The sequence below is a fragment of the Coprinopsis cinerea genome (genome assembly GCF_000182895.1).
Source record: "Coprinopsis cinerea okayama7#130 chromosome 3 map unlocalized cont3.3, whole genome shotgun sequence".
NCBI lineage: Eukaryota > Fungi > Basidiomycota > Agaricomycetes > Agaricales > Psathyrellaceae > Coprinopsis > Coprinopsis cinerea.
The window spans coordinates 564,231-591,438 of record NW_003307542.1 but is presented as its reverse complement, the minus strand read 5'-3'; the positions used below and the strand labels follow the sequence as shown (position 1 = coordinate 591,438).

General features: G+C 51.8%; 9 protein-coding genes across 9 annotated transcripts; 5 read left to right on the top strand and 4 right to left on the bottom strand.

The window, feature by feature from the left end:
- Positions 1-129: 129 nt before the first annotated feature.
- CC1G_14102 (hypothetical protein) lies at positions 130-767 on the top strand (the record flags this gene model as incomplete). Its single annotated transcript, XM_002911524.1, has 2 exons — positions 130-628; positions 691-767. 2 exons carry the CDS (start codon positions 130-132, stop codon positions 765-767), a joined length of 576 nt encoding a protein of 191 aa, XP_002911570.1.
- Positions 768-1,258: 491 nt separating this feature from the next.
- On the bottom strand, positions 1,259-2,711 carry CC1G_04606 (hypothetical protein; the record flags this gene model as incomplete). Its single annotated transcript, XM_001829865.1, has 4 exons — positions 1,259-1,590; positions 1,641-2,231; positions 2,296-2,469; positions 2,522-2,711. The coding sequence occupies 4 exons, from the start codon at positions 2,709-2,711 to the stop codon at positions 1,259-1,261; spliced, it is 1,287 nt and encodes a 428-aa protein (XP_001829917.1).
- Positions 2,712-4,322: 1,611 nt separating this feature from the next.
- Positions 4,323-8,528, bottom strand: CC1G_04605 (exo-beta-1,3-glucanase; the record flags this gene model as incomplete). The annotated part of the gene is made up of 14 exons (XM_001829864.2): positions 4,323-4,529; positions 4,786-4,818; positions 5,082-5,158; positions 5,372-5,508; positions 5,535-5,639; positions 5,863-6,299; positions 6,355-6,574; positions 6,628-6,897; positions 6,955-7,156; positions 7,206-7,291; positions 7,352-7,470; positions 7,531-7,693; positions 7,747-7,849; positions 7,970-8,528. The coding sequence occupies 14 exons, from the start codon at positions 8,526-8,528 to the stop codon at positions 4,323-4,325; spliced, it is 2,718 nt and encodes a 905-aa protein (XP_001829916.2).
- A 1,691-nt stretch (positions 8,529-10,219) lies between these two features.
- Positions 10,220-13,399, bottom strand: CC1G_04604 (exo-beta-1,3-glucanase; the record flags this gene model as incomplete). The annotated part of the gene is made up of 12 exons (XM_001829863.2): positions 10,220-10,675; positions 10,729-10,948; positions 11,007-11,279; positions 11,331-11,565; positions 11,587-11,604; positions 11,634-11,671; positions 11,727-11,845; positions 11,902-12,064; positions 12,119-12,221; positions 12,389-12,834; positions 12,991-13,321; positions 13,345-13,399. The coding sequence occupies 12 exons, from the start codon at positions 13,397-13,399 to the stop codon at positions 10,220-10,222; spliced, it is 2,457 nt and encodes an 818-aa protein (XP_001829915.2).
- Positions 13,400-13,748: 349 nt separating this feature from the next.
- On the top strand, positions 13,749-15,855 carry CC1G_04603 (hypothetical protein; the record flags this gene model as incomplete). The annotated part of the gene is made up of 11 exons (XM_001829862.2): positions 13,749-13,954; positions 14,087-14,164; positions 14,222-14,299; positions 14,376-14,439; positions 14,498-14,555; positions 14,612-14,689; positions 14,746-14,956; positions 15,035-15,092; positions 15,219-15,519; positions 15,586-15,659; positions 15,775-15,855. 11 exons carry the CDS (start codon positions 13,749-13,751, stop codon positions 15,853-15,855), a joined length of 1,287 nt encoding a protein of 428 aa, XP_001829914.2.
- A 1,623-nt stretch (positions 15,856-17,478) lies between these two features.
- On the bottom strand, positions 17,479-18,633 carry CC1G_04602 (hypothetical protein; the record flags this gene model as incomplete). Its single annotated transcript, XM_001829861.1, has 5 exons — positions 17,479-17,844; positions 17,895-18,095; positions 18,151-18,294; positions 18,357-18,570; positions 18,620-18,633. 5 exons carry the CDS (start codon positions 18,631-18,633, stop codon positions 17,479-17,481), a joined length of 939 nt encoding a protein of 312 aa, XP_001829913.1.
- A 113-nt stretch (positions 18,634-18,746) lies between these two features.
- On the top strand, positions 18,747-19,847 carry CC1G_14101 (hypothetical protein; the record flags this gene model as incomplete). Its single annotated transcript, XM_002911523.1, has 4 exons — positions 18,747-18,939; positions 18,989-19,227; positions 19,277-19,345; positions 19,398-19,847. 4 exons carry the CDS (start codon positions 18,747-18,749, stop codon positions 19,845-19,847), a joined length of 951 nt encoding a protein of 316 aa, XP_002911569.1.
- An 832-nt stretch (positions 19,848-20,679) lies between these two features.
- CC1G_14100 (hypothetical protein) lies at positions 20,680-22,868 on the top strand (the record flags this gene model as incomplete). The annotated part of the gene is made up of 8 exons (XM_002911522.1): positions 20,680-20,694; positions 21,074-21,338; positions 21,392-21,447; positions 21,504-21,632; positions 21,695-21,848; positions 21,918-22,082; positions 22,147-22,316; positions 22,389-22,868. The coding sequence occupies 8 exons, from the start codon at positions 20,680-20,682 to the stop codon at positions 22,866-22,868; spliced, it is 1,434 nt and encodes a 477-aa protein (XP_002911568.1).
- A 1,788-nt stretch (positions 22,869-24,656) lies between these two features.
- On the top strand, positions 24,657-27,036 carry CC1G_14099 (hypothetical protein; the record flags this gene model as incomplete). The annotated part of the gene is made up of 1 exon (XM_002911521.1): positions 24,657-27,036. The coding sequence occupies one exon, from the start codon at positions 24,657-24,659 to the stop codon at positions 26,976-26,978; it is 2,322 nt and encodes a 773-aa protein (XP_002911567.1). The 3' UTR covers positions 26,979-27,036.
- Between the last annotated feature and the right edge of the window lie 172 nt (positions 27,037-27,208).

Genomic DNA, 27,208 nt, shown 5'->3' with positions numbered 1-27,208 from the left:
GTCCCCAGACCCTAGATGCCTCGCGTTTGCCATGTGCCTCACTGCGTTCTCCATCGGTAGGATTAAAGCGAGAGGCAAGAGTCCCCTCTTCTTTCATCCCCAGCACGTACTCCACCACGAGCGCTAGCCATGTTTCGAAATCTCGCCAACCAAATTGCAAACGGTGGAAAAGACGCAGACGCCAAGAAGACTATGTCACCTACACTTCGTAGCGACTTGTACGACGCAATGGACAAGACCAAGTCATGGCTGTCGGGCGGGCTGGGTGGCGGACAAGCAGGCGACGGCGTTTCATACGGACCCATTTTAACACTCATACAAAAGCATTTTCCCAATCTCAAGCTTGGATTAGAACTTATCGGTCACGCTGAACACGAGGTTTCTGCCATTGTGGGAGGGGTTACGGATATGGCTTTGGAGCTCAGCAAATGGGAGCCGATGGCTGGCGGGATGGCCGTTCGGACGTGGGCTGATGCACTGGTTGAGGGGCACAAAAGGGCTACTGCGGGAACGAGGAAGGACATAATTGCCAAAGGCATCACTAGGGGCCTCAATTACAACACGAATGTGGCTCTCATGACCCCAGAGTTCACGGCAAAGATCCAAATTATCTCCTGTTTGAAGTCCGGTGAGGAGTCCTTGTCAATTGCCTTGTTACGTTGTTACTCATTTGAACAAACCTTTTTGTAGTTAGTTCGAAACTTTATGGCGCAGGGAGTGATGAAGCCAGACAGTCGGAGGCCATTTGGAGCTCGAAGTTTATGTGAAGGGCGTAGATGGTGGGATTCCCGCATTCATGTCGTTTCAATCTTCATGATAGATTCGTAAAGCGGAGAGTACATGATATGATAGCTTAGCTTGCTCTATAAATTGCATAGGATTGTCTCCTCGACCCGAAACCCAATAGACCCGATGAAATAGCGAAGATAGCATGTAATATATAAACTACGACAGCGATTCATTGTCCGAGCGAAAACGTCCAGAAAGATAGCAAATGAATGGCAAGGTCTGAAGTCAACTGGGGGTTAGAATGCGAACATAGACCAGGGAAGAAGGTACTCACGAATAACGTAAATGATAAGGCAAAAGGAAAGAAATGCACATGGTATGGTACAATTGATACAGATGGACAGTGGTACAGTGCGGTGAGTTCTGGAGAACCATAGTAATCAGTGCCCAGTGCAAAAGGATGGGAGAGAAGGGGACTCACACAGAAGGCAAGACAGAAAAGCGATAGAAAAGGAATGAACATAGGGCGTTACGCGACTCGAAAATCGGCAGGATAACCACTCCAGTCGTGTTTCATACAGCCGATATCATAGAGGTTTTGAGACTTGTCATAGTTTGAAGAATCCGTGGAATAGCCATCGGAGGAAGACATAGAGAGGAGATTGTCGAAGGCGGCGTAATCGAGGACAGCGTCTTTGTGTATGGGCACCTCGTCCAGGCGTTGGGAAGAAGCAAATACAGGAGAGTAGGCCGACGTCGGGTATCTGAACTTGTACATGGTGGAGAAAAGGACGGGACGTGAGAGCGCGCTCGCCCCATTGTCCTCAACAACTCGGTGGATGATGGAATAAGAGGACAGGTCTTCTCGTATGTCAGCAATGCGCTGGCTATGGGACAAACGTTGCACTCACTAGGTATGTGGGCCAACTTTTGCCAGTACGACGGGATGAGCGATGTGCTGTAGAGGAATTGGCTGTCACTTCCAGGTAGCATTCCCAACGCCTTCAACGAAGTCGATTCCGAGTGAATGAGCTCTCCGTTCTGGTACAAGGAAAAAAGGGAGACGCCAGACTTGGGGGAACGGGATACAAAACTGATGGTAGGGTCGATGTCCATGATGTAACGTGGCTGCGATGAGATTTTGACGACCTCCAAGCCGCGTTCAGACCAGAAGAGCGAGTCGTCGTCGGAGGGGGAGTTTGGAACGTCGACCAAGCCTTTAAGACCCGAGTCCAGGTTCGAAAGCAAATCAATGTATACCACAGAAGTTATCGAAGACTCCGAGGGCAGCGCAATCCCCCGATAAAGGAGGCTTTGCAAGGTGGCGTGAACCTCTGTCGGTGTTGTGGGGGAGCTAGGGGAAGATGTGTCACTGCATGATTCGCCCTCTTGCTCCGGAGATGCAGTAGGATTGGTAAAAGCAGCACGGTGCGGTGGTTTGGGGGAAAGGGATGATGAAGTTCGCACAGGGATCGGGCGTCGGGGAGAAATCAAATTGATCACTACGAGAGGGTATAATGGTGAGCGAGTTTGTCTCAGAGAACGGAGAGTACATAGTATACTGACGTCTTTTGCCACCGCACGTGTCCCTGAGCTGTTGGAGGCGACTGCCGACTTGCTTTGCCGTCCTGCGTTTACCGGTCTTCTCGAATATCCAGTCAGAAATAAACCGATTTCTGAGAGGGAAACGACCCAGTAGCCGGGTTTCCCTTGAGTCGTCGGGCTTGTAGTTTTCCAGTCCTATAACATTGCTGAGGCTTTGCAGGAACATTGACCAGCATGGATGCCCCACCTTCAATCAGGGCGGCTTCTAGCTCGGGGGGCCAAACGACTTCACCCCCTCGGGCAGTTTTCCAACTCTTGCGGCCTTTTACGATTGAAGTAAAAACATCTTGCGTTCGGGGATTGTCGAGCTGTGGAATATGGGTGCTATCGTCGGTCGATGGGCGCAAGCGCTTAAGCCCTTCAGGGGCTTCGGACATGGGACTTCGTCTTTCGACTGCTGAAGGCATAGAGCAAGGGATGGATCAGGGGAGAAAGGACGTGGTGGGAGTGGAACTATATATCCTAAGGGCAGTAAGGGAGATCCCCGCGAGGCGAAGGCAGGGTAATATCAGTTATTCGGGAGCTTGGACTTAACCAATCAGAGATCTCGTCATGTATTGTTGTTTACCCAACAGGAGTTAAGTCCTGCTGATTCCACAAGTCGAAGGCGCCGCCAAGCCTTTCTCTTCCCACCGGATCGAAGACTGCTCCTCGCTGATGCACCATTGACCGTCCTTGGACCGGCCCCAGATCCTCGATTCCTTTGACGGAGAACTGGAAAGAGAAGTTTCATTATGTTGGGCACCCGGATTTCTCGTGGGAGCCATCGAGCCAAACATAGCCCCAATCCCCAGCGGCGTTTAGCTCTTGCAATCAATCTGGAAAACAAGACCCAGATCTTCATGGCGCTTGTTGTCGGTGTCGATCTTTTTTCAAGTTCGTTGGCTTTTCCGAGAAACGGTAAACCCATCGCGATCAGCCAATTCCCTCGACATCGCCACCCGGTTTTGATGTAACCCCGTAGCCCAAATGGGGAAGCAAGGGTACGATTTCGGCGCATCGCTCTCAGTACCACAGTTGCCGAAGGTTTACGGCAATACATGAGCGCCAACGCGCTGGGTTGGAAGGTTCTCCACTTCTCTGTTCGCCAAACTTCAAAGGAGCTTGCCAGAATCGAGAAGGAGAACCACAGAGTGTGTTCGCCTACCACGTCGGTAGTGAGTACATTCCTGCTAATGATAGCCTGCAACCCTGACAATTAGCATGCGTCACAGCTGAGATTATCTGGCAGCCTTCGAACAAAACCGTACCAAAGAATCGGTCTAAGTGACGGTCCTCCACACAGTGCGGCTCGGGGGGTGCGGGACTTTGCCTTCTAGGACTTTGCCTTCTACTAGTATCGAGTGATTATCGTGCTGTCTGAGTTCTGATTTTAGCTACGATTCGGAAAGACCTCGCAATTTCGTCTCCGAACAAGCCCTTGCCGAGTGACAGAGATTTTTTTTTTCGCTCCTCAGGCGCTTTCTTGAAGTCTTACCTACCTGTAACACCGCCGTTCGCCATTTGTTACTTCGTTTGTCACTTATCGCGACTTCCACACGACCTAAAGGTGTAGCAAACTCTTCCAGCAATGTTCAACCCGTTCTACCCGTCCAAGAGCGGCCCGTCAGGCCGTTCCATGCCGAGCTGCCGAGCTAGCTGAACGGTCGGCGAGGGATCCGTGTTGGCTGAGGTGACCCTCACACTGACAACTCACCATGAGCGCTTTTCAAGAAGCTGCCCATGATAAGCGCGACACCTCATTACGAAGACTATGGGAATGATTCTACCTACCGACCTTCAACCAGAGTCACTGATACTTCAATGCAGCGACTCTGTAGCTTCCTAAGCTTGTATTCTCGGTGCATAACACTTCAAGTCGTCGGATGATTCTTGTCGCCGTGGTCTGTCGGTCGTTGGACTGGCCTCCAGTAAGTGTTAATATTCCACCGTGTTTGGGATGTTTCTTGAAACTTCAAACGCCGAATTCCTAAACTGTCGTTCAAACTTCAGGCACAGATGATCAGTGATTCGAGCATCAGGTAAGTAGAATACGACCTCGGGGTCCAGAAGTGGCTGTTTCCGCAGCCCTTAATTTTCAAATCTCTGGCCTCGCTGATGGCACTGTGACGAGATCGTTTCTCTCCAACCTTGTCAGTTTGAACGATAAACACCGTCTCCTCTGTGGGATGAGAGAAGTTGAAGAGATTATAGCACTAAAGCATTGTATTTTTCTGGTATCATGTTTCCCCGACAGATGCTACTAGTACCTCGTGTTCCACGGCTTTTGTTCCGTATTTCCACAACCCTTTGAGGCCTCCATATGTATGTACATAGTGGTGCCGTCCTCGAATTGATGCCAGGCACACTTGACAAGGCACCGATAGATGCCTCGAGCTGTGGGTGGTTGGTGGTTTACATATCACCGCTTCACGTACTCAAAAAGGCAGACTTACATATTTTGATACTCACCACGTCTCCGTTATCAAAGTGGTTCCTGAACGCCTATTTATAACTCAATCAAGGACGGTTTGGTTCTGGTTTTGTTGTACGGCGATACTGAAAAATGAGCCAACAGCGCCCAACGTTTTCACCAAAACTTATCACCGTCATAGAAGCAGAAACAGTCATATTACTTCCAATTCGACCAACAAAGAGTGTTCAACATCACAAATGCACCATCCCATGCGCCTACCACCTGGTTAAACCTTTCCATGCAGAACTTGAAGCCCAATCGTCTTGCCGGGCACTGAAGCTTGAAGACTGACGATGCTACGTGGGCCCTGATGGTGGGGCAGGTACAAGTTCAGCGGCTTCCGGACGTATGGCTTGATTCGGAGCTTCACTGAGATGGCATTGTCAAAGCTAAAACTTGCGCAACTGTATAGACTGCCACCAGGTCCTGGTGCCTGAAGATTTCCCCTTTTATGCCGTTACTTCCTCGATTAGTGTGATATGGGCTCGAAGTTCAATTCATCATGGCCACAACCCTTCCTTAATAGCGGCAGCGTTTTCATTCCGTTTACATATGCGTGGTAGGTCAAGGCACCAAATTCACCTGTTCCTTTTGCGCTACCACGAGACACTTGCGGCGAGACAAAGAACGCGCCTATCGTAACCAGTGAAGGAGTGTAAGCGACCTTCAAGTTGTACGCAACATGAAAGGACACCTCAGGCCTGACTGTGTGGGAACAACTTGAAGTACTGTGTTGCTTACATACCTAGTCTTCTGGCACAGAACATGATAAATCATGTTAGATATTACTGAGCACGGTTTAGAGGCAATAGTTACGAAAGGGGAGAGCGCGGTCTCAATGGCTCTAAAGCTACGATACCGAGGCGTCAGTACAGCGTTGTGTATCGGAAAGTCAGAGAAAGGTCAAGCGTCCGCGTTTTATCAGCATTAAAGGTATATAATAAAGCGTCCGGAAAGCGTCACAAGTCAGAAAAAAGGAGTTCGTAGCGAAAGAATAGCTGTCGTGGAAAGAGGGTATCTAGAGTCCATATATAGCTCGAGGGCCCAGGGCCCGGGAAAAACTGCGGAATTACACTCCACAAAGCGCAGGGGGTGGTACACCGTCAGAGTCCCAGCCATCAGGATAGGTGCATCCGGCGATGGGTGTTGGCGCGGGGTGGCTTGCCTGAGTGCCGCTAGGAAGGATCTCGTTGCCTTGCGAATCGGTGAAAGTGGGTGCGGGCAGGACGACAGGACTGCCGGTGGTAGCATAAGTGGGAAGTGCTGCGACAGCATTGCCATCACCGAGCGCGGTGGGTGGCCATGGATAGCTGGAAGCATCGGAAGGTGCCCCTGCACCAGGACCTCCAATCATGTATGGTTGGAAGGTTCCATCCCATGGGGTATAGACACCAAGGGCCTGGCAAGTACCAATTACAGTGCGAGGGTCGGTCGGCATCCATCCATTTCGGAGACCAAGCTGGTAGGACCAGAAGGGCGATTCAACAATACCGCGCTCTGATTCGCCAATCTATGGGATAGTTATCAGTTTAAGGAAGTGTCCACAGAACTGGAAGTGTACAGACCTTCCATGTCCAGAAGAACCAATCGCCAAGCCCATCCATTTGAGCAGAAGCAAACGCCAAAAGGCCGGCCTTGACACCATCCGACCAACCGGAAGAGTCCAGCCAGGGGGTGCAGTCACCACCGTAGTCCGCCCTCCCACCTACTCCACGAAGGAAGAGAGAGCAATCTTGCCAGGCGTTGCTGAATTCCCCAGCGACTGTAACACCGAAATCCCTTCGACTGTAATGGATGATTAACATCGGAATGGTGAGGGATAGGGTGACAGGGCATACCTGTCATTCATCATGGCATTGAATCGATTACATGCGCGAAGAGGCCAACCGTTGCCTGCACCAGGACCAACACCACCGTCGATAGTCGGAGGGTCGGAATCACCATTGAAGGCGAAGTAAGGGTGAACGTCCATTCCCACTCGATCAGCGCCAGTCATGAAGCCAGCCCACGGACCAGGACCACGGAAACTATCGTGGATGACCATGTATGGTCCATTGCCTTCTCCGTATCCAGTAATTTCGCGCATAATGCGATGCGCTTCGACGTAGCTGAGCACATTTGTAGGGTAAGCGAAAGACGAATTTTGAACGGTGCGTTGGACTTACAACGAACGCAATTGATCAACACCGATGGTGCCAATGATAGGCTCATTCATGATGCTGAACATCGGTACGACGTTTCGCCATTCAGGCTGGTTGATGAACTCGGTGAATACCTGGATATAGTACAAAGCCCTCTGGGCGTTTGCCATGCCCATCGCGCCGTTGAGGAAATTGAACGCATTCAGTTTTCCGCCGTGGTTGTAAGCTTGGGGCAAGGTTAGACAGTGATCCTTGGTTGCGAAAACGTGACATACCATTGTGTGAACCAGGGATAGTGTGAAGATCGAGGTTCACACGGAGACCGTATTTTCGACACCACTGCAGCACTCGAACGATATATCTGGAAGAACAGAGCGAGTAATTCACCTGCGTGTCTGATTGTAATTGAACTATCCCTCACCTCCAGGAAGTCCTCTCAAGGAAGGGCTCACCAGGCCACTTGTCTATCGCCCAGAAAGGAACAGGGAGACGGACCCAGTTCAAGCCGGCGCCCGCAATCTCAGCGATGTCTTGTTCCGTCTGTTTCGGCAAAAACAAGAATGAGCTGTGGTTCGGGGGTAAGGCTCAACGATGACGTACGATGAATGTCCTGTAATGTTCCTCCAGTTGATCGAGACCGCCGTTCGCGGTATCTGCGGCCATAGCTACACTGAGATCCCATTCATCTCTGGCACCAGGGTATCTCTGGAATAGAGCAGGGGAGATAAAAGGTTCCAATACGAAGAGACCACCAAGATTCACGCTGTCAAGAGTTAGAGACCTCTCTTATCCTTTCCTTGTCGTAGGAAGACCCACCCAAAGATGCGAGTCGTCGTGTAATCGAAGCTAGCGTTCAGCGGAGGTGTCCACGAGTTTGGTTGGGCGCTGTCATTGTAAGGATCGTCGGGATCCGAATACCCTATATAAGAAAGTCAGTTGCGGCCGCGGTATGAAGTCAAGAGAGAAAGCGAGGACAGAATCAACACCACATCGAAGGTGATCTTGAGAAGCAGAACCTCAGAAGCGACGTCAAACGTACAGAAACCGCCAAACTGGTTGGAATAGGTAAACGTAGTTCCATCTTCGGTCGTGACTGTCGATCCGTCACCACCAGACGTAGGGTTGGTGGGAGTAGCAGACCCGGTAGGCGAAGGGGCTGATGTCGATTCGTTACCGTCGGTGCCGCTGCCGCTGGACCCATCGGTCGAGCCATCTCGATTTTGTCGGGGTTTGATGACCTTGAAATAGACCGGGAGGACAACGGCCAGCACCACAATTGCGAGCGCGAGCAGGGCCAGGAGGGCAATGAGAAGGGGTCGTCGTTTCCTCGAGGTGGAGGCAGGCTCACCAGCCTGGCCACCTTCCGCTGCTGAATCCGCCGCTTCTTTCGATGAATCCACTGCATTATTGCCGGGGCCGAGCGCTGTAGTTGAATCCGCTAGTGCAGCGGAGTCGCGCAAGGCAGCAGAGGAGGGCGTCCGCGAGTCGAGCGCTGCTTGAGGGTCGTTGAGCGAGTTCCCATCTCCTTGAGGGAGAGGGACCGATGCTGCATTCGCCAATGCGCCGTCCGACACTATCGAAACTGGTCGCTCTGCCATGGGACCAGTCGAGGAGGGAGGGAGGGAGAGGGAAGAAAGGGAAGCAGGCGCTCAATCCGCTTGCCACCTGCCAACCATGGTGAATTATAGACCGCAAGTGCACTCTATTGGCCAAGTCTCCGGAGCCTGTAGCGGGGCCTCTAGATCACTGGTAACGGCAGAGCCTCGTTGATCGGTTCCCCGCACAAAGTTTTGAGTGACTTTGGTGCATACGCCAAGAAGGCAGAGAAACCAACATTCATCTTTGTCTTGTGGAAAGTGTTGTTCAAAGCATATGTTCTGAGTCGTAGAACAGACTATGCTGTAGTTACTTGTGGAAGTGTCGGGCTTGAAGCGCGTCTACGGCGGGCCAGACGGCAGTGTCGGCAACCACCACGTTCAGTGCCCCGTGTCAGCCCGTGCCTCGCCAAGCAGATCGTTCTTGACGCACACCCAATTCTTGGTTTTCTTGGGGTTAGTGAGCGCTATTGGACATATCAATGCATGCAATCTGTATTCTATCCGTCATGTAAACGAGGCTGTTCATTAGTAGCTTCCTGTATGTAAGTTGCCGTTATGTTCTCTTGTCCATTTTATTCTAAACAGCGCTGACCAGTCCAGATACATGAAGAGGACAGAGTCGTTGGACTATGTTGATTCAAAACAGTTTCTTCGGGAACAAGGTCCTTCTCCGCTACCGTCTTCGAAATTGACGCACTTCCCCTTTGGGCTACTGGAAAGGCAGTTAGTTGACGCTGGTGAGCAGAGATTGCAATCGATTGAAGTGAAGGGACGTCGAGCAGGATCTCGCCTCGCCGCCCAAGCCAATGATCATCTAGGTGTATGCATAAGTGCCACCAAGCAGTCACTGATTGCGACCCGTAGGAAAAACGTCCTATGTACGAAGGCGTGCGCCGAGGGTGCCTGCATTGCCCCGAACATGCTCGAGGCGATTAAATCCACCCTCAAACCTCAGCAAGTAATTAGCATGCACTTGGGCGTGCCGCAAGTTACCAAATCCCGCTACCTCGTGTCCAGTGGCGCCTGACTATGTAGCTATCGAGCGCCCAACGGACCTCAACAAGGGTTCTCCTCGAAGTAATCGGATATAACGTAATTATCATAAAGGAGTAGATATAACTTCTCTATATATCCTGACCTGTGCGATATGTTCGTAAACTGAACGAATTCTGGGTATCTAGACGTCGAGTCACTAGTGGAGAACGTCAGTCAGGGTGAAGGCAGCCGTCAGCTGTTTGCGAAGGTTCGCTCCACTCCAATTCAGTCGTGTCTTTCGTCGAGAGATAGAAAGAGAACATGTGCTGATATGTGGACATTGGAGGCCAAACGATTCCTGAGGACGAGGTATTGCTCAACGCGAGTCAAGTGCCTCATGCATCACAAAGTAGGCGCGTTGCTTCTAAAAAGTGCGAGTGTGCACGACAAGCGCTCGCACTGAAAACTCGAACGCAAGCATAACGTGTAAATTACCCCTGAAGGGGGAAGGTCTGCGTTTGAAACAGAATGAGCTGAATTGAGGGCTATAAATACCGGATCAGTACGAGAAAGAGAAAGGGCTGTGACTACCAGGCTCTGTTCACCAAAACGCGTGTATGACGGCAGTGACATCGATTGTGGGTGTACCCATCAGGAAACATGTTCGCCATAGTGCATCGGAGGTGTGCACCGGACAAACCTGATACACGAGAAAGCTACGCCAAACATTGGGAAGATACTGCGGTCGGTTTGGGGTTCCAAGCGTCGGGGTAGACGCAACCCTGGATCGGGGTCGGTGCGGGAGCCGTGTCTTGCGTATTGAACCAGCCATTTCCAGACGAAATTGTATGTCCGTCACTTGCGGTGTATGTCGGTGGCGGTAGGGTCGCAATAATGCCAGTAGCTGCATAGTGCGGAACAATTGTTGGCGCTCCTCCCCCGGCGATCATGGAGGGCGGCCAGGGGTAGCTTCTTGCATCTCGAGGAGGTCCTGCGCCATCACCACCGGTCATCCAAGAGGGATAGGGACCTTTGACCGGCGTCAAAGGAGAACCGAGCTTGCTGCACGTCCCGTAGGCGGTGCGAGGGTCTCGCGGAATCCAACCTCCTTCGAGTCCCAGTTGGTATGACCACAACGGTGCCTCAACGATACCCCTGGTTGAGTTTCCGATCTTAAGAGGATTGAATAAGTTGCAAGAACAACGAAAATCGCCGCAGTTTTTACCTTCCATGTCCAAAAGAACCATGAATCCAGGGCATCCATACTTGCAGTTGCGAACTTGCGAAGGCCTGCCTTCGTCGCCTCATCCCAGTTCGTGGAGTCCTGCCAGAGATTGCAATTTCCAGCGTAGGTGGCTGGTAGGCCAACCCCGTTTAAAAAAAGACCACAGTCGTTAAAGCCGTTACTCCATTCGCCCGCTACGGTGACTCCGAATTCCGAACGGCTGTGTTCGCAAGTGATGAGGCCAAAAGGAAAGCAGGCGCAATGACAACTGGACATACCTGTTAGAGAACAACGCATTCCATCGCTGGCACGCTATACCAGGCCAGACGCCACCTGCCCCAGAACCCGTTCCATTAGCAATCGGGTCCACCCTAGTCTGTCCTCCGTTGAAGGCAAAATAGGGGTGCATGTCCATGAAGATTCTATCACCGCCTCGCATGAAGTCTCTCCACGAGTCAGCCCCATAGAATCCATCGTGAATGCCAATCCACGGCCCATATCCAGCCCCGTAACCAGTGATACTCCTGATCAATCCATGGGCAGCGACATAGCTTCGAGAACCCGATCAGTAAAGAGGATCGGCGATAGGGGATGTGACGAACAAACTGCGTAAGGAATCCGGGCCAATGGCCTCTAACAATGGTTCGTTGATGATACCAAACATAGGAACAACGTCTCTCCACTCCGGTTGGCTGATAAATTCGGCGATTATCCGTATGTAATTCAGAGCTCGTTGAGCGTTTGCAAGTCCCATGATGCCCCGAAGGAAGTTCACTTGTCCGTATCGTCCAGAATGGTTGTACCCTTTGGGATTGGAGTCAAAAAGGGATGGGCCACCTATTGGGATAGAATGCTCACCATTTTGAGAACCGGGTACTGATGAAGATCAAGATTGACGCGAATACCATACTTTCGACACCATTTCAAGAGACGGAGGATGTATCTTGAGAAAATAATGAAGTCATTTAGATCCGTGAAAGGTGTAGTTAAGAACCTACTTCCAGCTCGTTTTCGCAAGGAATGGTTCGCCATCCCATGTCTCAATGGCCCAGAACGGAATTGGCAGTCGCACCCAGTTCAGTCCTGCTCCCGCAATATCAGCGATGTCCTTCTCTGTCTGATAATACGGATGTCAGAATCACAGGATTGGGAGCGGTAACGAGGAGATCTTACAATGAAGGTATTGTAATGATGCTCAATTTGACCCAATCCTCCGTTGGCCGCGTCGGCCGCCATCAATACGCTCAGAGACCACTCATCGATAGCGCCTGGATACCGCTGAAACAAGGATGGGGTAATGAAAGGTTCCAGAACGAAAAGGCCGCCTAGGTTGACACTAGAGCGCCACTCAACACAATGCGTCTAGAAAAAGAAAGAAGAGCGTACGCACCCAAAGATCTTGTCTTTGTTGAAGTCCCAACTTTGGTTCAGAGGTGGAGTCCAAGAGTTAGGCTGCGCATCATTGTTGTAAGGATTGTCAGGATCGGAAACCCCTAGAAGCAGCGGGCATTTAAGTTAGGTCTAGTCGAAGATAATGTCGAAGGTGGGGCACAGTAGGCGCACACCCTCGATTTGTTCGCTTCTAGCGAGTCAGAGTTCTAGTTCGGAAGGTCGAACAGGTTTTTGGGTGCTTGACATGAGGAGATCCAATGACACCTACAGAAGCCCCCGAACCTATTGGAGTAGATAAAAGTAGACCCATCGTCGGTGGTTACCGTGGACCCATCGCCTCCGGAGATGGCGAAGTTCGCAACCGCCGAAGGTGACGCAGGCAATTGCGATTGATTGTTGTTGTCGAAGTCACTCCCATCTCGTTTCGACCTCCCAACAAGCAATCCCACTGGCACAACGACAGCAAGGACAGAGAGAAGAGAAACTACAGAAACCAGGGCAATGAGTGCTTTTCGGGGATTCCGAAACGATGCCGTTTTCGGGTCGGTTAGACTGATTCCATGGCTTTTGTTTTTCAAAGGGGAGAGATGGTCCTGAGATTGGCGACTAGATGGCAGCAGCGACGGTGGGATGTGGTGACATTGTTTTTGGCCGTTAATCGGATCTGCGTTATCGTACGAGGAGTCGGTTGGATTGACGAGGGTGTCGGACGAACTAGCCATAGTCCCAGGTCGATGCAGAGGTAATAATAGACACCTCCTGCTGGCACACTGCCAAGGTTATATGTAGCGCGGCGATTTTCGTCAGCCACAGCCCACCAGCGGCTTTCATGGATATTGGCCAATCCCCAGTCATCCACCGTGGCTTCACGAAGAAACTCGACAATCGAGACACTTTTCGAGGTAGTGAAGGTTAGCCCGCCATCTGTAGGTCTCAAATCCAGAGAGGGAGCCCAGGTGAACGCTCAGGTTGGAAAAAGACCTGCCAGCGGGGAAGCGCTTGGGAAGCGCTTGCTTGGCGCGGTGAACCGTGGGAAGCGTCGGGATGCGCCGCCCGCTCATCCTTGGCAATTGATTGCCTTCCTTATTTGGTGTGTCAGCCTCGGGATGAGCACGGTGGCGGAAAAGCAGAAGCGTTGAAAGTAAAGCTTGAAGGCGACCAACTACCTTGAGGTGTGTCTCTGGTGGATTCTCCATATGGCCTACACTGTGGGCCACAACTCACGGAGTTTCCCGCATGTTTTCGACATAAGAAAAACAACATCAGAACGACTGGCCATGCCCGAAGCAATGCCCGAGGCATCACCCACGACTGACAAATGTAATAGAATGGCGGCTATTATCGCATCAACGTTAGCAGCGCCCTTGATTTAGACTCTTAGAAAGCCTCGCACTATGAATGAATGGTTTGGAATTTTGAAAACACCGCGACTGAGGGCTGGATCAGCCACTTTACAAAGCTCGAGATTCAGCATACCGGTTAATATGAAACCTATGAACCGGATGGCACCAGCGTTTCTGACACGCATATGCAGCACCCCCCACATCCGAAAACGGAGGATCGCAATTCTTCCGTGGTTTAAAAACTGACGACATTGGAGGTACACGACACGCATACCCTTCCTTGACATGACCATGCCTGGCATAGAGAAGAATCCTGCAGGCACCTCTCGCTCGGACGTACTATCACCACAGCCAGATCCAGCAGCAAAATTGGAGGTAGAGGACCAGAAGTCTACAGCTTCTGTACGGACCATCGCAGCCCATACCGACCCCAACCCCGCGATCACAATTCCAGACGGAGGAACAGAAGCTTGGCTTACAGTCCTAGGAGCGTACGTAACTCCATGCCCTTGGTTGACGACCTCTCGACTAACCATTTACCAGAACACTTGTGCAGTACATAACCTTTGGGTGAGGGGACTTAGACCCTTTAACATGACAAGTCAGCTGACAGTCGCTCGCAGATATGTCAACGCTTTCGGGGTTTACCAAGATTACTATGTTCGGGTGTATCTCACTAGGCATACTCCAAGCGAGATAGGGTGAGTGACTACCTCTATATCGCTTGTTGAGATATTCAGACGCGCATCCTGATCCAGCTGGATAGGAGGGGCGCAGCTCTTCCTCACATTTTTCGCAGGGGCATTTGCAGGTCGAGCCTTTGATCGAGGTTATTTGTATGTTTGATCTCTCAAGATATTTCAAGAGTTCAACTTCTAACATTCTATTTAGCCGCTCGCTAGTGATCTCTAGCCTCCTACTACACAGCCTGGCGTTGTTCACACTTTCAGCCTCTTACGCCAACAAGTACTATCAAGTACTTCTTATTGCCCCATTCCGCTGTATGGCGCCAACTAATGCTGGTTTTCGACTAGGTTTTCCTTTCTCACGGAGTCGCCTTAGGTCTGTCTGCTGGCCTCATCTACATCCCAAGTGAGCCTTATTTCTCGACGTTGATACTAATTTAATTTAACTGACATCTATGGCAGGTCTCGGTATCGTATCCCACCATTTCCAGAAACGCCGGCCTATAGCTCTAGGTATCATCTCCTCGGGGGCAGCACTAGGTACGAAACGTCAATACCTGTACTGAATGCGTATCTCATCATCGAATCCACCTCAGGTTCTGTGCTTCACCCAATTATGCTCAACAAACTCTTCACCAACGAGGCCATCGGGTTCCACAACGGCGTCCGCATCAGCGCAGGGATCAACACCTTCCTCTACCTCGTTGCAGTCGCTTTAATGAAAACACGACTTCCACCTAGACCCGCACAGAGATATCCCATTGGCGAATGGCTCAAGGAGTCGGCATATGTGGTGCTTGTCGTTGCGTGAGTTCCAATCGAAGAGGCTGACTCCAACGTTGCCTACAGTTACTAATTGACGTCGCCTTTCCTTGCTAATCACAGGTCTATATTTGTTTTCCTCGGCCTTTTCTACCCCGTGTTCTTTTTACAGTTGACGGCGGTGAGTAAAGGAGTAGACAAAAATATTGCCTTTCACTCGGTAAGTTCAAATTCATAGTACTCCCAAAGGCTGCGCACCTAACGATACACGATGCTGATGCGATGCCGCCCTTTCTTGTTGCAATAGATCGCCATCCTAAACGCATCCAGCCTCTTTGGTAGAGTTCTCTCTGGCCTCGCCGCTCAAAGTTTAGGCTCCATGAATGTTGCTTCATTCGTCGCGTTCGCAACCGGAGGCTCCGCATTCGCCATGATGGCAGTCAAAAACGCCACCAGTACCATCCTCTTTGCAATCTTCTACGGGTTCTTCTCTGGTGCGGCCATCTCAATCGTACCCTCGGTCGTCGCCGTGCTAGCCAAGGACGTAAGTGAGATGGGCGGACGGTTGGCAGTGCTCTTCATGGCCGGAGGTTTCCTGGGCCTATTTGGTATGTAGAACGGAATCTTATCACCCTTGTTTCGCCACTCGATACTGACATCGACATCGCTACCAGCCAGCACGATCGGCGGGGAACTAATTGGAAACGGGCCAGAGTTACACTTTGACAGGGGTGTGATATTTGCTTCGGTATGTCCATGCTAGTAGTACCCCATCGTCCTAATGCGGCTTGACATTCGTCCCGCCGGCACTTAACGTTGCGACAGTTGCGACTGAAGGCTCACTCGAATATATCCCTTTTCAGATATGCCTCACCATTACCGCAGTCCTCTGGACCATTGCAAGGACGATCGTCGCCAGAGAAAAGGGGAGACAGCGGATATGATATACGGGCGATGTACAACTTGAACGGAGCAGACGGCTATGGTGAGCGAGCCGCCATCTTCCGGGTATTCGGATGGATTGGGTCGGTCATCCAGTTAAACGCCGAGGGGCATTGTAATATAGAGATATTTTGGACCGTAGAGATTTAGACGGATAGGCTCGCTAATGAGATATTTGGGAGCGTAATTAAGTTATATATAACTGGTCGGGACACAAGGTTACATGAGGTTTATGGGTATATATGGGGTTATTAATCATTGCAAGAGCATGTCTAGATAAATTCCAAACCAAAGCTCCAGCAGCGAATACTTAAAAACGAATTTTCGGCTCAAGGTTTAGATTCTGTGGTATGGAGATCTAATCAGTCGACGAGTCTATAGATAGAACAAGAGAGTGAAAACATGCATGGAACCAAACCAGGCGCGTCGAGTCGCGAGCGACGATGAGTCACTCAAGCGATAATGCAGTGGGCACCGTTACCGGCGCCTCCACCGGTCTCCTTGTCGAGAGGGATGTTGCCAGAGGTGATGGAGGCGTCCATGGCTGATGTACTGTAGAACAGTGAAGAATTCAAGACGATTTCGAGGCCGTTTTATACTCTTCTTGAAGGTCCAAGCAACTCAGTCGGCTCCTTGCCCTCATTTGCTAAACGGAACTTCGTCACCACTGCCGATGTTTCGCATGCATCGAGAACAGGAATTGCTCGACAATTGAAAGAGAAAAATCTTTTTGTATGGAGCCCTATTGGCTCTGTCATGGAATGTGTGCATTCCTCGGAGCCGCACACAAACAATGTCCAGGTTGCGCAAGCCCCCCGACTCCCGAAGCCGGAATCGAAGTCGTGATTGTCCCTCCCTTCGGTGACGCGAGGGCACACGTCCAGGAATGTAGGGGAGAGATGCCGAAGCCATGTCCCAAGTACCGGCATTCGATTGATCTCCACCAGTACCCTCGCGCTGGTCGAAGGGTGCGGTTCTCCGGTTCCCACCTATCAGTCACTTAAAAAACACGTAGAACATTCGTTTCACCTCATGACAGACACAGAAGACGGAGGATAAACGTATCCGTTTCAAGTTCCAGCCCCAAGGTGTTCGAGAAGGAAAAATTAAGCGCCGAATCTCATTACTGCCTTCCTCCTCTGAAACGAGATTGAGATTTCCTAATCCCGATGATACGGGAAAAGAGGCAAAGACCAAAGCTTTATGGAGTTCGAGAAAGGACAATCAGGGAGCGCAAACGCTGTGCAGGAGCTGGTGCGTCGATTGTGTGGAGCAGAGTAAGACCTTCTTTAGAAGACCTCGTTGACGTGAGGGTGATGGCTGCGCTCACAGGAGCGGGTCACAGGGATCCTCGTGTAAGAACTCTCCCGTCCATCTGTATACAAAGACCACTTCCAACACCGGGGGAAGAGCGGAGCTGCACAGATTCAGGCAAGTCAAAAATGAATTAGGTGACGAGATAGCTACAGCATGAGCAAGGAAGGTCGAAGAAGGGTAAAGGAAGAGCGGAAACGAAAGGGAAGAACGTACGAAATATGAACAGCTGGGGCAGCACGCAGGAGAGGGGGTCAGTCGATGGGAAGAAAAGAACGAGGAAGCCCACGCCACATACGTCTCATGGTAAACTAGTATTCAACCGCATCATCGTCATCTGCTTGCATGGGCACAATGTCCTCCTTCTTTTCAGTAGGCTCCGGATTCGATTTCGCAGGCTCCGACGGCTTAGGGGCACCATCGTCAACCTCCATGTCAGTTCCTGGTCGGTCCTGCTCTTTCTTCATCGCAGGAAGCTGGGACTTGCCCCTATCCTCTTCTGCTGGAGCTGCGGCGTCTTCCTGAGGACCATCGGTGTCCATTGCATCACGGTCACGTTCCAATTTCTGACGCGCTTCCTCGTCTGCAACCTTTTGCCGTAGTTGTTTGATTTCTTCAATACCTGCTTCTCGTTCTTGTTTGAATGTTTCCCACTCCTTCTCCGCTGCTTCGTTAACCTAAAGACATGTCAGATCTGGACGAGAGCATATATAACTGATTAGCGTACCTCTGCTTTCCGTCTTGAGATAAATGCTTCTTGTGCAGGGGTGAGGATAGCGGGGAGGTAGTAGAGAGGCGGTGGATGAGATCGTGGTGGAGCAGAGAGGGGGTTTGTTGAATGTGGCGAGGACGAGGAATCAGAGGGAATTACATCAGATGTAAGCAAGAAATTAGCAAGAATGGGGAGACGTTTGCGCCGCAATTTGTACTGAGGAGCGTCAAGTCAGAACAGTCATGCCAAAATTAAACCACGATGAACATACAATCGAATCTTTGAGCTGCAAGTCTTCCTCCTTCCGGTTGGCCAAAGTCTTGTCCTTCTTCGCTTCTTCTGCGCGTCTAACAGAGTCAGTCTCTTTTCTGAGTTTCTGCTGCAGCCGTTTTTCGATCAACTGTCGTTTTTTGGCCTTGAATTCAAGAAATGAGGTCAGCAACCGGGTCAAGCTGGCGATAATTATGTTCGACTTACCGCTTCACTCGCACTTCGTTCTTTATCTTCAATTTTGGCCTTGTTCAAGGTACCGACGACGAGACCGAGTATCCCCTTGCGCTTCCGATCTCCACCAAGCGCTGCGTTGAGGTCCAGTCGAGGCCGCCTTCGCTCCGTTGTCGACGGTTGCCCATTCCCGCTGGGAGCAGTGGGGCTGGCGGGCGTATCAGCCTTGGTATCAACCTGTATTGGTCTAAACGCCGTTCAAAACCACGACTACCGTCAGAATAACGGAAACTTACTCGTCGTTGGACATATTGAGCTCGATGATGATGAGGGCTGTGGAAGAGAAGCGTGCGAATAGTTGTCGGCCGCGAGTTGCTGACTTTGGACGACGCCGCGTAACGTCAGTTCAGAGAGTCCTCGACGATGCCGCCGAAACCAGCGCAGAAATCCAAGGCCTCGAAGCCAGATCCCAAGGCTATTGGGAAAGGCCCAGGTCGCAAAGCTGCAGCCAAGCAGCCGATTCCATTACCCGAACGACTGAAACGCCTGTTTACGTCGCTATGCGCACAGATCGATGGTGGCCACTTTGCGAACGCTATCAAGACATGCGATAAAAGTGCGTCAGAACCGTATACAACCCGGCCACGCGATCTAATAGACTGCAGTTCTCAGACTGGAGCCCAACGATGTCGACGCTGTGAAGACCAAATTGTTCCTGCTGTTGCAAACTGAGCAGTACGAGACCGCCCTGGCACTTTTGGACCAATACCCCGAAGCACACCGGTTTGAGAGGGCATATACGCTGTACCGTCTGCACCGAGAATCTGAGGCAAGCGCTATCCTTCAAGAAATCCGGGCACAGGATAGCGAACATCGAGGTGCTGCACATCTCGAGGCCCAACTTGTACGTACCCGGGTCTGCGTGTTTCTTACGACAACTCATCTCCGTCCAGAGCTATAGAGAAGGCAACTATGAGGCCGCCTTCGATACCTACAACCAACTTCTTGACTCTGCTGAGCCAGTGTGTAGTGACGTCGCATACAATAACTATATCGATCTCACATTTCATTTAGGACTCGGAAGAACAGTCTGACATCCTCACCAACCTGCAAGCCTCCCAGCAGCACCTTGATTTCGTAAATGAAGGCTACCTGCGAGCACTCGATGGCCTGCCCACGAACGTCAACACCGCATTAGAATCTATTCCTCCACCGGTACCCGCAGCACCTGCCCCAGGCCTCACGTCCTCGGTGAACACTGGGGCTGATAACCAGCAAGCTACCAACCCGCCCGTGAAGAAGGTTCGGAAATCACGGATACCTCCAGGCGTTATCCCTGGTGTTACGCCTCCCCCTGATCCAGAACGGTGGCTCAAGAAAAGCGAGCGATCAACATTCGCCCACGGCAAGCGACGAAAGGGTGCCGGTGGGGGAGCAACACAGGGAAGCGCGGTGGATCCGATACCCCAAACTTCTTCCTCTGGGCCTGCAAAGTCAGGCGGTAAAGGCAAGAAGAAGAGGTAAATCCAGGCCTAGAATGTGGAGGCCGTCTTGTACTGTACGTTCGTTCTGTCACCTTCGTTCCGGTGGAACTTTCTCTGATTGTATGAAAGACATGTTGCAAATGTCGCAGATATCGACAGTAGCGCAATCTCAATTAATCTCAATCAGATAGCGTGCCCTTTACTCAAAGGAAAGCGACTGGGATTTCGCTTAGTCCGCCTCATGGCTTCCCGCGTGTTTGTGATATCGCCGCCGAGTGATTGTCGCCCTCGGTCCATACACTGATTCCCCGCACCGCGCTTGAAGTCTGGTAATCAAGACTGAGTGTGTATACCTACTCTATCATCGTTAAGATTTCTGCTCTTCTAGAGCAACGCTAGTCTCGATTTGAGGTATCCCTTTGTGAGTTTTTCGGATTTCAAGTCCATTGTCTGACTGCCTCATGGTCCGCTGCAGGTTCAGTTATTAAATCGACGTTTCATAACACCCAATCAACGCAGTGGCCACCATGTCAGGCGCCATGCCACTGTTCCGATTAAGCAGCTTATCCTGCACGACGCAAAACAATAACCCAAGATTAACAAAGGTTATCTCTTGGATAATTCCTTGTCCCAGTCCACGTTCCTCGCCGTGCAGGGTCTTTCCATACTGCCGCACAATTCTGGACTTTCTAGAATAACCTCTCAAAGCGCATCTGTCGCATTGTTACGCTGATCAAGTGTTCATATTCCGGTTCTTTCAATTTCAAGCTAGCATCATCCTTTGGCCAGGCGTTTCAGCTCCGGCGAGAAGCCGCGAACTCTTCAACGTGGTCGACTACCTTCAAACTCTTTTGGGAAAAGGCCATTATGCAATGTTGATTCAGACGGTGGCCTGAAGCCAATTGGGCCGGATCCATCACCATGCTCCCAACACCTGCCCTTTCATAAAAGTCTTTCAAAGGGCCCCGCTCCCACCAGGCTGGCATATAAACGCGCTCGACGCGACTCTTCGTCTTTCACTACCAACAGCATCCCATCCTCTTTCCTTCCAGCCTAACGAGTTATCCAGAATGTTGCTGTCGAAAGTTTTGGGTGTCATCGTCATCGCCAGAAACGGCGACCGATTGAACTACTACCAGGATCCCAATACCTACGCTGGTTCCAACACTGAGAGCACCGCGCTCGGCCAGGCACGTTCCATCTCTCCTTGCCTCGCTCTGAAGTAGTGTGACTTACCGACGCCGCTTCCCTTTCGTCTTTGTACAGGTCGAGTCCTTCAACCTCGGTGCCAACCTCCGTTCGACCTACTTCGACCCCAGGTCCCCATCCTACATCGAGGGCATCCGCTCCGACCTCGTTGACAACAACGAAGTCAAGGTTCGCGTCAAGGCTGGTGTTGAGGGCACCGTCGTCTTCGACTCTGCTGTCGCCCTCCTCCAGGGTCTCTTCCCTCCCAACCCCAACAACAAGATCAAGTTGGCCAACGAGACCACTGTTGTTGCTCCCCTCGGTGGCTACCAATACGTTCCTCGTATGTTCTTCCTGTCTTTGCCTTTGAAGAGTGTTTCGCTGACTTGGGTCCAGTTGAGACCGTCGAGCCTGGCAATGATCGCTCTTTGGAAAGCTGGACCAACTGCCCTGTGCGTGCATTTCCTGACCTTTTGTGATCTTTCTTGTTTCTTATCTGTTTCCCTAGGCCTTTGAGAAGCACATCAAGGAATTCTACGCCTCCCCCGACTTCAAGCAGAAGGCCAAGGATGCTCAAACCTTCTTCACCGCTGCCAAGGACTACCTTTTCGGCCGCCCTGCCACGCTCGAGAACGCCGTATGTGCCTCCACGGTTTCCTTCTTTCGACGTTTGTCTGATACACTCTTTGTCCTCCACAGTGGAACATCTACGACTTCATCAACTCCGAGCTCATCCACAACAAGACCTTCGCTCACCGTCTCCGTCCCACTTTCATCGAGCAAGCCCGCCACTGGGCCAACTACCACGAGGCTGGTGTCTTCAGCGATGACGACATCAACGGTATCGGAAACAGTGCGTAGTCCACCCTATCTCTGATATGCTTTTTGACTGACTGGTGCCTTGCGCTGCCTACTCTGCTAGTTGCTGGCCGCACCATGCTCCACTCCATCTTGAGCTCCCTCGAGCGCATCTCCTTCAACGGCGACCCCCTCCAGTTCATGCTCATCCAGACCACCTACCAGCCCTTCATCTCCCTCTTCAAGCAGACCGGTATCTCCCAGAAGCACCCCGAACTCGCTGGCATCCGTAAGTCTAGCCGCGTTCTTGTCGTACAGTGGATGGAGGACTGAGGACTCATGATCTTGACCAGCCGACTTCAACTCTGCCATCGCCATTGAGCTCCGCCGCGGCTCTCCCCCCGATGTTCGCGACTTCCTCCGCTTCCGCTTCAAGAACGGCACCTCTGGCTACTGGAAGGACGTCCACGTCTTCAACCACCGCGCTGACATCCCCTTGACCGAGTTTATCTACCGTGCCGAGGTTCGTTTCGTCTCCCTCTCTTCCCCTCATTCCTTCTCTAACCACACCTCTACTCTCCTCTCTCTCCTGTAGAACGCCGCCATCACCAGCAACTCCCAATGGCGCCAAGTCTGCTCTAGCCAAGGCGTCGTCTCCAACTTCCTCTCCAGCGTCCCTCTCGGCTTCACCGACCAGCCCACCGTCGTCAACTCCCAATCCGCCTTCACCCTCGCCTTCGCCGCCGTCGGCCTCTTCGCCTTGTTCACCGCCGCCAAGCTCGTTAAGCGTGCCCGCGCTAACAAGGCTAGGCAGGTGAAGCTTGAGGGAGATGAGGTGAGTCAGGTTGTTCGAATCGATTACGGTTCGATCCCCCGCTCCGCTGCTGCTGTTGGCGGTAAATCGTGGTACCAACCCAACCGTCCTTATCCCGCCGCTGCTGCCGATTCGATGGTCGCCACTACGCCTGTGTCGCCGTTGTCGCGGTCAGGTGCATCTGCTGTTCAGAATTCTGCTGGGGAGGAGAGGGTACAGGCCTCTGCGTACTATCCTGAACACCCCCGGTGGATCATCTGAGCTGGTCCAGGGCCAGTGAAGTAGTGCTAGCCTTGGCGGCGATCTCGCATGCATTTACTCGATGAGTCATGGGTGGAACTTCGTCCGGGTCCCTGGCGGATGGATGGATGGAGTTGGACGATGCGGGGTGGGGGATCGGCGGTGGCTATTTATTTGCGTTCCCTTATCTCATTTTCTTGCGAGCGGTGGTACTTATTGGCTTTCTTTCGTTCCTTGACAGAGTCTTCCCACTGCCAGCGTTGTTGAGGTTGCGGAGAAGAGGAGGTTGATTTGAGCGAGTGGGTTTCGTACACGGGAGAACAGTTAGCTATTTAACGACTTCTTTCCATCGCTCTTCAGACGCGGACACGACTTTCTTTCTTGACGACTCTGTGACGACATTTTTTTCCAACGTTCCTTGCTAGAGTTTTTCTTCTCATTGTCATCATCCTTCTCACACGTACATTCACGAACATAAAAAGCTTCCATACACATTGTGCGCACGCTGTACTCTTCTTCATTTGACACGGATCCTTATACGTATTTCATTGTTGCCATCCCAATGCCTTGCTTGAGTGTTGCAGTCTTCTTGCACAGCAAAATTTGGTATGTTTAATCCTTCTCGCTGGAATGCCAGCCATTTTAGGGACGTGCTCGGGGTGAAGAGCGGCTCGTCTCCACGAGACCTTTCCATCGGATTTTACAGCACGTCAGAATCGAAACATGGATACCGGGCTTGATATCCCGTTCAAACGCTGATCCAAACTTGTTTATAGGCTCGGAAGGCTCAGAAACAATACAGAAGATCACATCTTTGATTCCGAAGCTTAAACGAGAGAGGGCTTTATAAGTCCTTGCGAGTCGCATTTGGGGCTGTACCGCAAGCTCTTGCTCTCTTTCTTCCTGCTTTCCTTCCTTCGAGTTCATCACCTGTGTCCGGGTCGAGCGCTGAGCGTCAACTGCTTCAATATGGCCAACGAATGTGACGCTTGCTGTTTGCCTTGCATGCTGTGCATTGGGCTCTTCAGTGCGTACTCCGTGTGCGACGAAAATCATCCCTCCTAATACTAGCTCTTCCTGGGTAGATTGTTTGACAAAGCTCGAGTTCATGCGTTTGATCTGCCGACCATGTAGGTCCCATTCACCACTTGTTTCTCTGGACGTTCTCTTAATTGGTGTGGATTGCGTTGTATAGGTGGATGTCGACAACAGGATGCTTCAAAACCGTACGACGAAGAGGATGCGAGATATGTCGCGGAGGTGGAGAGCGAGATGAAGGCGCAGAGAGGGCGGGAGAGCAATAGTCAGCCTCAGCCGATAGCGCAGCCTCAGCCAATAGCACAAAAATCAGTGTACGATAGCCCGTATTACAACAACCAGTAGCCTTCGTCGTGTCTCTTCAGAGAAGAGACCTTTCGTTTTCTAGTCGCAATTCAAGTTGCTACGCTCGGAGCGCCCATGGCCCCCGATCATCCCGAGTCCCCAATAGGCAAGCTGGCTTCAAAGTTTGGAAGTCCGATTAGTAGAAGCAAGCTGGCAGTGCCTAGTGACTCACAACCTGGACCAGTGTTTCGAATAATTCCTTCAGTCCTGCCGTTTCTGTCTCGAAAATGGGATCGAATAACCTCTGGACCTTGATCTACAGGTCATCAGCCCTAGCTGCTTGTTTCCAATGGTCCTGATGGCGGGCAAACGGTTGAAACCCAGCGGGTCCGAGCGCGGTCCCGCATGACCTCCTGTATGTGGATTGACACTGTCTGAGCGCTGATATATGAGATGCGATGACTCCATCAGAGAGATGCTGATGACATGTGGTCCTTCATAAGAGCCCAGAGGGTCCTACCAGGAGCCCTCCCCAAGACCTTGCGTCTCTACCAGCCACAGCGACATCGCACAATGGCTACCACTCTCCCTGCCACGTCCTCCACCTCCCAAAACGTCGTTCTCCCCGACATCCCGGAGCTCTTCAATGAGAATTTCTTGGATGTCCTTCTCCCTAGCCAGGGCGAAATCCGGATGGAGACCGACTCCGAATCGCCAACCATCGTCGAGACCCCCAAAAACGCCTTGATGGAAGCGCTCAAGGGGACCACAAACCAAACCCTCACTGCCAACCTTGCACCGGCTCTGCGCTCGACCCTTTCTTCCACCTTGGACGCGTTCAACCAAGTCGACGCGCATGCTCGTGGAGAGACCATCAAAGACCATTTGAGCAAGGCATGGGCTGAAGATCCTCAGCTCACTCTCAGGATCATCTGGTGCCTCCGTAGCATCCCCGACGGCAAGGGAAGCAAGGAGGGCTTCTACCGTGCGTACGCCTGGCTGTTGGACAACCATCCCCGCACCGCCATCGTCAATCTGCGTCTTCTGGTCGAGCCAGTCTCGCTCAAGAAGAAGACCAACACCAGCATCTCCCACGGGTATTGGAAGGACCTCCTCAACATCGTGGCCATCGCTGCATGTGGTGACCTTTCTCCAGACGTCATCCATCCAGGATTCCTGTATCCTCCCAGGCAACACTGGTCCTACAAGCGAAAGAAGGAGCAGAAGACTGGGACACCTGAAGAGCGGATCGCCGCCCACCTTGCGAAGAACGTCGAAAAGAAAGAGGAGGCGAAGGTGAAGCGTGCTGAGAAGCTGGCTCAGTCTCACGAACGTCTCACTGCTCGTTTGGCTGACCCCAAGTTCCGCGCCCTCTACATCGCTGTCGCTCGACTCTTCTCTTCCCGTCTTGAACAGGACATGGATATCCTCACCAAGGTCGCCAGTCTTCCCAAGGGTAAAAGCCCTGTCCCGTTGCTGAAGACGATGTCCTTAGCCGGCAAGTGGGCACCCACTCCGGCTCTTGCGCACGACAAGGTCACCAACATGTCCTCGGCCATCGCACTCTTACTTTCCAGATCCCAGCTCTCTTCTCACTTCCCCAAAGCGCTGAGCGATCCATCTCTCCCTCCTCGAGACAAGTTCCTCATCCTCCGTTCCTTCTACCAGCGTTGGGTCCTCCGCCCGCTCCGTGAAGCCATCCAATGTCCGGAACCCCTCATGTCCAGCAACCGGTGGAACGAGATTCGCTACACGCGTGTTCCCTCGATCGCTATGAAGAATAACACCGAACACTTCTTCAGACACGATCCCGATCGGTTCCAGGAGTACCTCATTTCGGTCGAGAAGGGCAAGAAGTCGATCAGCGGTGCCACCCTCATGCCCCACGAACTCACCAGCGCCATCTACCACAACGGACTTCTCCTTCGCTCCGACGGATCCGACTCCAAGCCCGCCAAGTACCCAGCTCTGCAGGAGTTCAAGAAGTCGCTGGCAGAGACGGAGTTGAGGGTTGCCGAGGCGCAGTGGAAGACTCTCATCGAGACCCTCAAGGCGAACGGCAAATTGGACAACTGTCTCGCCGTGTGCGACGTCTCCGGTTCGATGGGCTCTCTCCATTCCAAGGTCAGCAGGACCAACCCCGCCCCAATTCATGTCGCCGTCGCGCTCTCCCTTGTCCTCGCTTCACTCGCCAAACCACCCTTCAACGGCGGCTTCATCACGTTCTCGCAGAACCCGCAGTTCGTCCAGTTGGATCTGGAGAACAAGTCGCTTTGTGAGACGATTTTGGAGATGGAGAGGGCGGATTGGGGTATGAACACGGATCTGAACGCGGTGTTCCTAAGGCTGCTCCTCCCCCTTGCGAAGAAGAACAATCTCAAGCAAGAGGATATGGTCAAGCGTCTCTTCATCTTCTCCGACATGCAGTTTGACGAAGCGGGAAGTCAGGGATACGGGAACGTCATGACGGCTGCGAACTGGGAGACCAACTATGACGCGATCGCAAAGGCGTATGAGGAGGCTGGGTACGAGGTGCCGCAGATTGTGTACTGGGACTTGAATGCTAGCGGTCAGAAGACGGTGGAGGTGACTGCTGAGAGGAAGGGGGTTGCGATGATGAACGGGTTCTCGCCGGCGTTGTTGAAGGTGTTCATGGGCGAGGAGAACGACGATGAGGATGCGGAGGATTGGGAGAAGGTTGGGAAGGAGGGCCAGGAGAAGGAGAAGGAGGACGAGTTCAATCCTCTGAATGTGATGAAGAAGGCGTTGATGAGGAAGAGTTTTGAGGGGCTGGTTGTTGTTGATTGAGGTCGCCGTTCGTCGCGTTTTCGGTTTCTTTTCATTCTTGCATCTCATCTCATTCGCTGGACATTGTACATTATATACCCACATCCCCTCATATCTCACCGTAGAGCTTATTGACTCAAATCTCCATTCGTATTCTCTTGTACGCTGTATTTGCAGTAATGCTATTTCAGTCTTTGGAACTCGAAACATCTCGCGTGGGTTGAAAAGTTGGTCCCACTCGAATCGGGCAG